The 12732-nt window shown below is 35.4% G+C and overlaps 1 protein-coding gene and 2 non-coding genes across 3 annotated transcripts; 1 reads left to right on the top strand and 2 right to left on the bottom strand.

The window, feature by feature from the left end:
• Positions 1-6805: 6805 nt before the first annotated feature.
• Positions 6806-6878, bottom strand: TRNAR-UCU (transfer RNA arginine (anticodon UCU)). The gene has a single exon. It is a non-coding gene; the product is annotated as a tRNA-Arg (tRNA).
• Positions 6879-7702: 824 nt separating this feature from the next.
• KOM (Rhomboid-related intramembrane serine protease family protein) lies at positions 7703-10843 on the bottom strand. Its single transcript, XM_086252504.1, has 6 exons — positions 10518-10843; positions 9666-9829; positions 9378-9541; positions 9014-9285; positions 8807-8933; positions 7703-7825 (listed from the first exon to the last, which is right to left on the bottom strand). Exons 1-6 carry the CDS (start codon positions 10841-10843, stop codon positions 7703-7705), a joined length of 1176 nt encoding a protein of 391 aa, XP_086108630.1.
• Positions 10844-11073: 230 nt separating this feature from the next.
• On the top strand, positions 11074-11145 carry TRNAW-CCA (transfer RNA tryptophan (anticodon CCA)). The gene has a single exon. It is a non-coding gene; the product is annotated as a tRNA-Trp (tRNA).
• Positions 11146-12732: the final 1587 nt, after the last annotated feature.

A 12732-nucleotide genomic window follows, 5' to 3' on the forward strand; every position in this document is an offset into this window, starting at 1 on the left:
ATTGAGTATGCATTGTGGAATTCATTATCTCCAAGCATCCTCTACTGCTCCCCTTGTTATTGGAACCCACCATCAACATCTAGCACTAGCGATTTGGACATCCATCCTCCTATTGATTATGTGAGTAATTAGCTAAGAATTTTCTTTAAGTGTCACATTCTTCAATAATTATATTAATTGTGTGTTTGTAGAAATACCTCAAAGAGGCAATTGACTCAGGTTATTTTTTCATTGATTTTGGTAAAGAGAAAAGGAGAAGGAAAATATTCATCATGGAGAAAATATTTTTGAATCACCTTTGTAATTAGTGACTAATTTTCTTGAAGTATTGTGATAATGTCGCAAGGGCATGCTTTATGCTTAAGTCATGTTAGTCATGACACATATGTACCTATACTTTATGAGAAATTTCAAAGGTTAAGTAGCTATACTTACTAATCTTGGTATTTCTCATTCATATATCAGTAATCACATGAAATTAAATAAATAAAACAGCTCTTGCATGCTAGAAGCAAAATGAAGTTCCAAAGGACATGATAGTCTTTCAGCAGGAAAGATGCTCCACTTATCACAAACATGGGCAAATCACTACCCTATTTGGTTAAAAAGGAAAAAGGGAACCTTTGGCCAAAAAAAAGTATTTCTTGCCTATACATTCTGGGACACGTGGCAATGATATAACTAAACAACTGGATAATAATCATATTCTTAAGCTTCTAAAGCATAGTTTTCTTTTGCTCTGGGCCATCCTCATTAACTTTACTATCAAAATGTCCCTTCATAGATTCGGGAAAATGTTTTAATAAATTTTTTTAAACAAAATAAAATTATGCACTCAATCATGTAGTTTTATGAGGCCTTCTGTTCTACAGAAAGAATTCGATAATCTTATTCTATCTTTTTAAACATTAATATATTATATTTGTCCCAAAAAAATACAATAATATTTTATAGTATACTAGTATAAAATTTGAACAAGGTCATACAATTTGTTTAGAACTTGATTATTAAGATTATAATTGTTATTATTAATATTATTATATATATATGAGTTTCCAAAGATGGTTGACAATAATCAAGATACTCATACATGATTTAACGGAATCCTTGTTTTATTAATCTATTTTTTTAAGCTAAGCGAATGGGATCCTTCATCATTGTTATTATTGATCAAAGCATATTTGTGCCCAATACAATGTACTATTATTCTTGAAGATATATATTGTGGTAGCTGCATTATCTGTCCATAACTCCATATAGTAATCTGAGCACCAAATCTACTTTTTAATGACTTATATATATGTTAGGATTTAGAAAATTCTCAATCATGTGGATGGAATCCTACCATTTTTATTTTATTTTATTTTATTTATCTGGCTATTTGGAGAATTCAAGCCAATGCTTGACTTGAGACAGGTATGTTAGAATATCCTAATATTAAACAAGCCGTATAGCACCGGTTGGCCTCAATCTTTTTCTTTATCTTTTAATAGACAAGAAAAGAGAGTTCAGATTTGTGTTGATATTTTTTATCCTAATATTATACTTTTATCTAAAGCTATGTCTTTTTAGACTTCCAATTTTTAAATACCAAGCCTTAAATCTAAATGGCTTACAAATAGCTTCCTCTCAACACAATTCACCAACACAATTCACTTATACCCTACCCTTTTACACATATTGCATCTCTTTGTGCTTGAGTGCACACCTATGAGAGAGAGAGAGAGAGAGAGAGAGAGAGAGAGAGAGAGAGATATGCATGGGAAGAGTCAACTTAGTTAGGATATCCTTTTTATAGAAACAAAGTATAATAGTAGGATTCTTTAAAATGATGATAGATTAAGAAAAGGAGCCAAAGTATAATACAAAATCTAAATCCTGTCCTCACTTTGGATTTATAGAATATAGACTAAACCTATTTAAGTTTATAACTCATTGACCCTTTTTTTGACTAACATTGATGGTGAGAGCTATAGGGTTACAAGGCTAGCTATCATCTTTCTTTGCTTTTTGGTTCAACTAGGCAAAACCCACTTCAGATTCCCTTAGCACTATAAGGTGCCTTTTTAATCCCCTCCTCCACCCCCAAAAGAGGGAGCCTTCTAAAATCACATATAATTTTGCAACCAAGCTGAAACCATCAAGTCATCAACTAAGCATGATATATAGTGCTTTATAGGCTTTATGAATAGGGGGATCTAAAAAGAGAGACCCTAGGAGTCCCTTTTTCTTGAGTATGGTTTTCATTTAGAATATGCATCCGTGAAGGGTTCTATAAGGTAGAACATCACAATGTGCATAAGTGAGATCATGCCACATGTTGCCGAATTAGTGGTTGCAAGCCTCATTAATTGGTTGTGGAAATGCCAAGCATTTAAATTTTGACAGCTGACATGCTTGTTGATTCTGACCAAGAAGTGCCTTGACCAACTGATGCTCAGCTTGCATTTAAGTTTCCCCTAGCAATTTTGCATTTGTGATCTTTTGGTAGTAAATTTACCCCAAGGCTACATATAATCAAATAACATGTATGAACTAAAAAAAATGTATATTACATTTACTAATTATATTATCGAATAAGACATAAATCCTCTCACATGAATTTTACTTTACGTGATACATAATATTGTTAATAAATATAGTACAATTAATTTTACTTGGGCTATACTCGACATGTTCATAATATTTATTTTCTTTTTTATTCAGAAAATGAATAGAATAAGAATTAAATTTTTGTGGTAAGTGTGAAATAATAGTATTATTATACACAAAAATTAGAAGTCGTCCGTGGTATATGTGTTCAATGGTCTAAAAACCCAACACAACTTATGCATAATCATCTAATCTTGCTAGTCATGCAATGATCTAAGTATATGTGTGCCCGCAACAACGACACCTACAGATATATGTTTCCTTGGTCAAACTATCTTTGGAATTTACTTTAATAAAAGAATTTGTCTTTAAAATCATTATTGGCTAGAGAGTACAACTAGCTAGCTGGCAAATTGGCAATTGATCGATCGAGAGAGAGAGTAGTTCAACTTGAATAGTTTGTACTTTGTAGCTTTAATTTTGTGCGAAGGCTGCCACGTACAGACATTATAGTGAATGGCTGTATGCATGTTTAAAACTTTTGTGGGCTATTTATGAATTTAGCTGGAGGTGCGTACCACCAATGGTATCATGGTATGTATACATGGTCCAATATCTATTCTATATATATGGTGCTTTCGATGAAACGAAAGTACCACAATATATGCTCTCCAAATAAGTCTTCAACTTTCAGCCGGAATTTGATTTGAAATTTCAGCCCAATACAATATATGCGGCCAAAGCAGCAGCATTTCTGATAAGGGAAAATATTAGCAAAATAAATATAACTATACCCCTATTTTCAGTTGAGGATCCGTTTTCACTTTGCTTCAATCAAGTACTATTATTTTTCAAGTGCTTCAATCAAGAATATTTCGTCAATTCTGTCAAAACTTCTATTAAAATTGATTACGTGAGGGTCACGTGACCAATTTATAAGGGCAAAAAAGTCTTTTCTCATAAAAAAGAATTATAAAAAAATAAAACTAAATAAATTTGAACAAATTAAAAAAAAATAAAAAAATTTCCTCCATCTCTTACCCTCACCACCCCCTGCACCATGTCGACCCAACAATCCCCCCACCCAACCCCGCCCTAGCCCTCCCCTCCCTTCCCCTCCCCTTTCTTTTCTCTCATCTTATCTTTCTCTTTTTCTTTGCCCCCCAGCCAGCTCCCCCTCCCCGTCACAGTCACCTATCCCCGCCCCTCCTCCCTCTATACCATCGTCATCCCTCCCCTTCCCCCCTCCCCCCACCCATCCCAGCCCTGGCCCCATCCAGCTCCACCACCCCTCCCCGGCCCCGTCGCAAAACCCAGTCAAACCCATCCCTACCCCACCCCTCGCTCACTCTCGTCTTGCCCCCTCACCCAACGCCCGACGACTCTTCACACCCCCGACAGCAGTAGTAGCAGCAGCAACAACTATTCTCTCCCCATGCCGCCTCTCTCTCTTTATCTCTTTATCTCTTGCTTTCTCTCTCTTTCTGATCTGGACGGGGCTGGGGCTGAGATGGGTTTGCTGGGTTTTGTGACGGGCCCGGGGCTAGGTTGGGGTGGTGGAGCTGGATGGGGCCAAGGCTGGGACGGGTGGGGGAGAGAGGAGGGGGGAGGGGTGGGGTGGGGTGGGGTTGGGCTAGGTAGGGGGAATGTTAGGTCAACATGGTGCAGGGGTGGCGAAGGTGGGAGATGGAGGGAATTTTTTTTTTTTTAAATTTGTTTAAATTTATTTAGTTTTATTTTTTTTATAATTCTTTTTTATGAGAAAAGACTTTTTTGCCCTTATAAATTGGTCACGTGACCCTCACGTGATCAATTTTAACGGAAGTTTTGACAGAATTGACGGAATATCCTTGATTGAAGCACTTGAAAAATAATAGTCCTTGATTGAAGTAAAGTGAAAACGAGATTCTTAACTAAAAATAGGGGTATAATTATAGTCATTTTGCTAATATTTTCCCTTATGTTAATTGCAACTTGCCAATGGATTCTCCTACGTTACACTCCTACTCAATTACCTATTCCAATCACATTACACCCATTGGGCAAGGGATCCCCTAAAATTCTAAATGCACTCACAACTCAAGAAAAATAAATTACAAAATTTTCAATTTTACTCTAGTGGATTAAGAATAAAAAAAAAGTCAATCAGACTCGATTTATGATCTGCTTTTATATAAGATCATCTTAAATAAGAGTAATGAAGAAAATTACAATATTTTATTCAAAATCGATTGATAGTGAACGAAGAAGTCCAACATATTATAAAATAACACTTTACATTCTCATATGACCGGTATAACCAATTTCTTTTTTAAATTCTAAAAGTGGGATGTGTATATATAGTAATATAGAAGCCCGAAAAAGTAAAATAGTTGTAACCCAACAAAAAATTGACATTTAGGTGTAGGTAGGCCAAAATGATGCTTGGTAAAGTAATTGAGTGAATTTTAGTTTTACTTTTAAAATGATTGCGGCTTGCTAGCTTGCTGGGTGGCCCTGCAAGGCAGGCTGTAACTGTAACTATTAATTACTGTAAGGGCGGCCAACATCGATAGACCCTGTCCCAGAGCCGCAAAAGGAGTCGCATCGCATCTGTCAAAAACCCAATGAAATGAAACACAAAAGCCTTTTCTGGGTTCATAATTGGACTTTAATGGTTGTTGCTCTCAGTCTCGGCTCACCAGCCTTAGTAGTTGTTACATTGGGTTAGTAATAAATAGGGATAAATTTAATTTAGACATGTAACTATATATACTATTTTAATGAGGTCTACAAATTTTTAAATATTTTAAATATACACCTGATTTATTATGTAAATTGAAAAATGAAATTACGTCCATCAATTTATTGAGAGATCAGTTAAATGTCAGCTTGGCTTTTTCTAACGGGGATTAATTGGCGACGTGGCACCAACTCAGCATACATTTTCCGCCAAATGAGCAACACATGTCCACTTGACACGGGCCCACACACTCATCACCTCTTTCCCGCTCGTCGAATACTCTCCTGACCATTTAGTCTCCAAAAAATATCACGTTTCCCTCAAATTCGAATATAAATCTCTCACTTGTGTTCAACGAGCGAGAAAGAGATAATGACTTTGTGGACCTGTGTCAGGGGTTAAGTAAACCTGTGTCGCTCATTTGGCGAGAAATGAGTGACACGGGTCCACCTAACCCCTAGCACGGGCCTACAAACTTTCACTCTCTCTGTTATTATTAAATTGTGGACCCATGTCGCTCATTTGGTGGGAAATGTTTGCTGAGATAGCGCCACGTCGTCAAGTAATCCCGGTCAGCAAAAGCCAAGCTGTCATTTAACTGATCTCTCAACGAATCAATGGACAAAAATTCATTTTTCAATTTAGATAATAGATCGGGTGTATATTTGAAATATTTTAAAGTTCATGGACCCCGTTGAAATCGCTTATATAATTATGTGTCTAAATTGAATTTATGCCTAATAAATATGATATGCTTAGTCAATTGTACTACTCCTATATTTGTACATACAAAAAGTACATACATATTAATTGATGTAAACAGATTTATTAAGTGTTGGTACAAAAATGAAATGAATAGGATGCTTTTAAGGTTGGCTTTTTTCTAAAAAAGAAAAAGGGTTTTTTTTTTTTTTTTCATATTTAGTACCTAAACTTTGATCATTGTCTTAATGTGGTACTTAAACTTTTATTTGTCCTAATTAAGTACCTAAGCTTTTATTTTGTGTTTAATAGGTACCAAAATGAATTTCTGTTAAAATTGTTAACATAAGTTAAGGACAATATGGCCACTTCAAAAAAATTATATTTTAATTATAATTTTTTGTTTTTTTTGTTTGTGGTGTTTTTTTTTTTTATAATTTTAAACATATAAAGAAAATAATTAAAATATAAATTTTTTTAGTGACTATATTGCCCCTAACTTTTGTTGACAATTTTAACATAAATTTATTTTAGTACCTATTAGACACAAAATAAAAGTTTACGTACTTAATTAAGACAAATAAAAATTTAGATACCACATTAAGATAAGGATGAAAGTTTAAATACTAAATATGAAAAAAACTCAAAAAAAAAAAAAACTAGGTCCTAGAAGAAGTGGGCCAATGGATGAACTCCAAAACGCAGCTGACTCTATGTAGGTGGGCTTTGTTGGGCTAGAGCCGAGAGGTAGGCCACCTAGTCCAGTTGAAAAATAAAGTAAAATATTCACACGCCCGGTGGGACTCGAACCCACAATCGCCTGATTAGAAGTCAGATGCCTTATCCATTAGGCCACGGGCGCTAGATGCTATGCTCTAACAAAAAATAATATTTAACTGTTAAAGGTACAGATAGTTTTGTTGACATGGCCCACATGGCGACAAGAGAAGAAAATAATTTCTTCTTTTTATTGAGTACTATGAGTCTATGACACACTAACCTTCATGATAATTATTTTATTTGGTTGACCAGAATGAGATCATTCTCGAGCCACTTAATTGAATAATTATCTTTTGTTTTTTTGGTCTGAAAAATTGAATAAGTATCTATCTTAACATACTAGACTGACAGCTAAGACTAATGGACCCTAAGCCAATAGAGTGAAATACTTAAAAAGACTTAACCCTTTATATTGAATTTCAATTTATACCTTTACATTTGAAATGCCTTATGAACAGCTTGTAGCCTTGTACTAACAACCGTTTATGTGGTGGTGAGGATGGGTTAGAATTAGGATAAGTCTAAGATTCAATTTCTTCTATTATAACAAAAAATAAAAAAGGAACAATAGAACTCAGTTGTACGTCAAGTTAACCTTGAGAAAGTTTTGGGTGCATGCCTCTTAATTTGTGATATAGGCTGATTATTAGGATTTAAACTAAAACTAAGGCTGCTAGCTTAAATTAAGGTCTAATTTATAAAGCTGATTAAGAGAGCAAATTTATGTCCTGAAAACTTATATGCATTGATGTACACCTTTCAATTGAATATGCATTACAATGATCGTCTCCCTTTCTAAAGTTTCTTTTTCAACAGAAAAGAATAGCTATCAACAAAGTATTGATATGAAAAGTTTGTATTGTTCCCTATGTCGCAAATCGCAATGGAATCACCAAACTACAATTCTTATGAGCATATCACACTGCACAAGTCATTTATCCTAGCTTGAGAAATGTTGGTGAATGGAAGAACCTTGAAGTTCCCGTTACCCATGCAGGTCAAAGTCAACTGTTCATTGCTCACCATGGTCTGCATCATTGAAGATCAAGCACAAGAAAGTCAGTCAGAATACAGACAGTTGAGTGAGTTTGAAGTAACTAGGAGGAGGAATTAACTTGCAAATAGAAAAATGTTCTTGTTGTTAGATGTCCCTTCTGTAACAGGAAGGTGCTACTCATTACTAACACAAAACCTAAGAGAGCATGCAGCATTATGTGTGGGGCAAACAGAGGCAAAATTGAAACAGGCAAGCTACTCCATCATAGAAGTAAGAAATAAATGTGAATATAACCCTAAATATGGGAGCTGGAATGAAATGAAAACATACATTGTGTTAGAAAGGAATTATTATCCATCCTGGAAAACAGTTCTAGTCACTAACAGTATTTTCATCATGTATAGTAACCAATGTGCAGCATAGGGTATCAATTTTACCAACAGAATCTGTAACATGGAGCATACTTCCCAATCTGGCATATAAGAGGAAAACATTCCTTTCCTATCTTTTCTATAATTGTAATTCTGCTCCTTCCTCCTTAGATGATTAAATGTTTCTTGGCAGGAATTCCATTTTCATGGTCGCTCACTTTTCATGCAGATATTTGAAAACAGAATGACTGCTAATACTTGTTCACTGGGACCTATACGTATCATTTCTCACTCTCTGCAAACTTACTCCACTTATTGGTTCCTAGATTGTCATGAGAAAGAAAAGAATACCTGGAATCGTACAACCTTGTTGAAGGTTCTCATTAGGAAAGAATTTCTTTAGAAATCAACTATCCTTGGTTGCACTGCTTCTTAACAATGTGAAGAGAGGCACAATTACATAAAATAAAGCGATGTTTAGCTTTAAGTACTTTTTACTCCAAGATTATTTGCTTCTTTTATAGAGGTGGGGAAGGGGAAAGGAGGGGAGGATAAACTTATGCCAATTTTTACCCCCCTCCAATTTACGATTTGCTACTTCCAGTATTTATACAGATTAAGGTGCTACAATCAGATATATACCTCACAAGAAGTTTCCACGTTTCCGCAGCTCCATCTTTTGGAAGGGACACAGTCAATATAACTACACCAACTGCAGTACTGGTTCAGGTCAATGCCTTGCAGAACTGCTACAAGACATCCAGCAAGCCTGCATATAAAAAACTCATGTTAATTTTAAATGACAAGAAACAATGTAGAACATGTTCTATAAACATGAGAAACACTCACATAAGACCAAAGAGAAGAAAAGTGACACTTTTATAGATTGGTCTGTCCAGCTTCTGCCTCAGCCTCGACTTGATAGAACTTTTAAGACTACATTCCAAGAGGCCTCCTTTAACTTGAACCACTTCTTTAATCTGAGGACTGGATAAAAGCACAGATCCAAGTAGGAATCCTGATATAAACCCTCCAATGCTTGAAAAGTTGTCCACATAAGGTAGCAAACCAAGGAGAAAATTGCCAATGGAGACAAATGTTACTGATGCCAGAGCTGTGAACTGCAATCAAATGAAGCACAAAACATTACATTATTAAATCAGATCATGAAAAAGAGATCAAGCTGAATGAGAAAAAAAAGTAGGTAGAAAACCTTATTGGTGCATGTTTCCCAGTTTTGAATCAATGCAGAAAGTGTGGCTCCAAGTAACCCATATAGAGCTCCAGAAGAACCCACTGCTGGGCTTTTCTCAACAAAAAGTGCAGCCACCAATGAACCAACAAAAGCAGAGACTATATAGATTAACCCAGCGATTACTGTCACAAAGGAAAAAAAAAAAAAAAAGAATAAGAGAGTGTCTAAAAATTTCAAGAGCTACACATAAACCTAATTGATCTTGCAGAATATGGTCCAGAAATGGAAATGGAAAGGAAAATCTACATGGTCCAAACTCTTGCTCCAAGTGAATTCCAACAAAGATAACACTGCTAAGGTTGATCACAAGGTGGATGGTTCCAGCATGCAGACATGGAAATGTGAAAAGACGCCAAGTTTGGTGATTCTCTGTCAAAAATGTCCGTCGAAGAGCTCCCACTTCATCAAGCCTGCAATACCATTAGCATTGTGGGTGAAACCATCACATATAACGACCCACATAAAGTGTTGGGGTAATTAGGGAAGTCTTTATACATTTCCTGTAAAACTAAAGCTTTACCAAAGACCACAAGCATGTTCATGCATTCTACCACAGCTTTTAGAATCACCATTCTAGCAATCTCTCAATTCAAACATTTACACAGATGAGGCCAAATGCCAACTTGACAAGACTACAAAAACCACAAAGAATTCTACTAAAGCCAACACAGGTAACCAATTTTCATTTTTTATTTTTTTGCAACCAAACTTTCCATAATTAAAAGATATAAAGTTGAGCATAGAACTGAAGAACCAAATATGTTTTATAAGAAAATGCCTAACTCCCTTCACCAAAACAATGGTCCTAGATACGGGTCCCAATAAGCAGTGACAACAACTGGATGTAACAACTGATGAAACATCAACATAATGAAGCAAACTATGCAGAGATAAGGGAAATAAAACTCTTTCCATATTTTCAGAAATCCCTTTGTTTTCTCAGCAACCAAACACAGAACACCAAATTAGACTCGATATCAAAGAAATTACTGAAAGATTCATCAAAGAAACTCAGAATTGAAAATTAACTGCCGCCAAAACCGTTCTCTGAAATCAAACAGAAAAAAGCTTCGAATCAAGAACAAGAAAAGCTCTCACGTGGAAGCCGAAGGGCCAAGGAGTGGATTCTCGGAGAGTGGCTGAAAGGACAACCTTCCGAAGGCCTTGAGGGCGCAGTCGCCGTGAGACTTGCGCCAGCAGTCGTTGACGACCATGGTGGCTGTGAAGGCCACGATGTGAAGGATGACGAAGAGCGAGATGATCCACGTGTCAGCTCGGCGACGGCGGCGAGGAGTGCTCCTCCGGTAGCAGAGGGAGGTGAACAAGGAGAGAATCGGACTCTGATCTTGGAGCTGGGTTTCGGTGGAGAATGGGATTGAAGGCTTGATGTCGATTAGGGTTTGAAGCTTTGCTGGGTCGGCCATTGTTTGTTTCTCTGCAAGAATTGTGTGAAAATGGGTTTTTTCTTTGGAGCTCACTCGCAGAGAGAGAGAGAACTGAGAAGGAAGCTAATCCGTCTCGTGGGTTTTATACCGGTTTGTGTTTCCAGCTGTTAAACGGTTGGGGGATTTGGCGGGAATTTTCTTTGAGCGGTTTGGTAGTGCTGAAACGAAGTTGCATATAAGTATCTAAAATAACACATTAATTATCAACCGGATCCGTGGCGCAATGGTAGCGCGTCTGACTCCAGATCAGAAGGTTGCGTGTTCGATTCACGTCGGGTTCAATCCCCATTTTTTTCCTTTTTATTATTATTTTTAGTTTTTCTCTCTACTATAATTGACAAATTTAGTATATAACATATTATAAATCATAAAATTGCATATTGCATAAAATTATAACTCACATAAATAATCACGCTATGTTGCATAAAATTACAAGGGCAATTTTAGAGATGTTAAATGGGTCAAATTAATATTAACGCGATAAGATTAAAATGGACATGAAAAGAATGCAAAACAAATTGAACCAGTTCTAGTACAACTTAAGTTTTTAACTCATTAGGCATTGTGTGACACAAGCACACAATGAGCTTATATAGATAATTTAACATTGTTTTTCCATTTTAGAAAAACTTTTCAACAAAAAATTCAATATGTTTAATTATAATAACTATAAACTAACATAAGAGAACCTTTAACCCTGAAAAATAAAAAAAATAAAAAAAATCAAAGAACTCGTAGGTTGATGTGTTTTAAGGCACAACACAAACATGATATGAGTATAAAACTATGAATAGGTTGTGAACTTAGATCTTATTTATTTAGGTTAGTATAAGTATGATATCATATATAATTATGAAATGATTCAATTAAGCACGACACAAAACATGAATGCATTACATGTTAGACTCCTCTAATTAATATTATATTTATCTTATTAAAAAAATGAGTAATTTGATTGGATTTGAATCCTCTCCTAACCTTAATTATCTCCTAACCTTCCTAATCTTTTAACTAGAGTCACATATGAAACACTAAATTTTGCGGCTTAAATAAATTGTGGTCTTTTTATGTTCTTTTATCTCTCCATCCCCAACCTCCATTCTCTGGCAAAAAATTTAGCTTGAGACTTTTAAATTTCTCTCTTGTAGACGGAACAACTTTGACACCGTCTCAAGACTCTCAACCGCATGATTACCAATAATTCTCAACCATTACTTTTTGCTTTCATAACTCACTAGATCTAAGAATTTTCATTGCTAATCTCTGTATTCTTTGATCAATTTGTGATTTCAATGGCTATAACATTCTTAGGCCCACTAGAGACAAATCTCAAACAAAAAAATTTTAATTGCACCTTCCATCCATATTTTCCCTCTTGTTTGATCTGAGTAATTTCATCCAACACTAGAAGCAATCCCAAATTTATTTATGAGATTTATTTTTGTGTTTATTAGTTGTCAAGAAAATAAGAGAAAGTGAAAGTTAAGAGAAAAAAAGAAGGCTCACAAACATATAATTTGATAGATGAGGAAGAATAAAATAAAAGGGGATATTATGAAATTAAAGATATTTGTTGCATTTTAATTTCATTTGATTGATCAAAAGAGTTTAATTAAGTTCTACTGTTGTAGAAACTCTTGAGCCCAATGATCTATACAATAATATTCCCATAGCGTTATACTGTATTACTGTTTCCTTGGTCAAATAAATTCAAAGGCAAAAAAACAATGCAAGAACTGTCTTGAATTTAAGGGAAGAGTGATGAGTTCTCTACAATGGTGGGGTGGTAGCAGATGAGTAATGTACAATGGTGGGGTGGTGGCTGGGAAATGAAGGGGATGAGTTTGTGCTTGATTAATGGGCATGGC

The sequence above is a fragment of the Dryas octopetala genome, chromosome 7, assembly GCF_963921425.1.
Source record: "Dryas octopetala chromosome 7, drDryOcto1.1, whole genome shotgun sequence".
NCBI classification, from domain to species: domain Eukaryota; kingdom Viridiplantae; phylum Streptophyta; class Magnoliopsida; order Rosales; family Rosaceae; genus Dryas; species Dryas octopetala.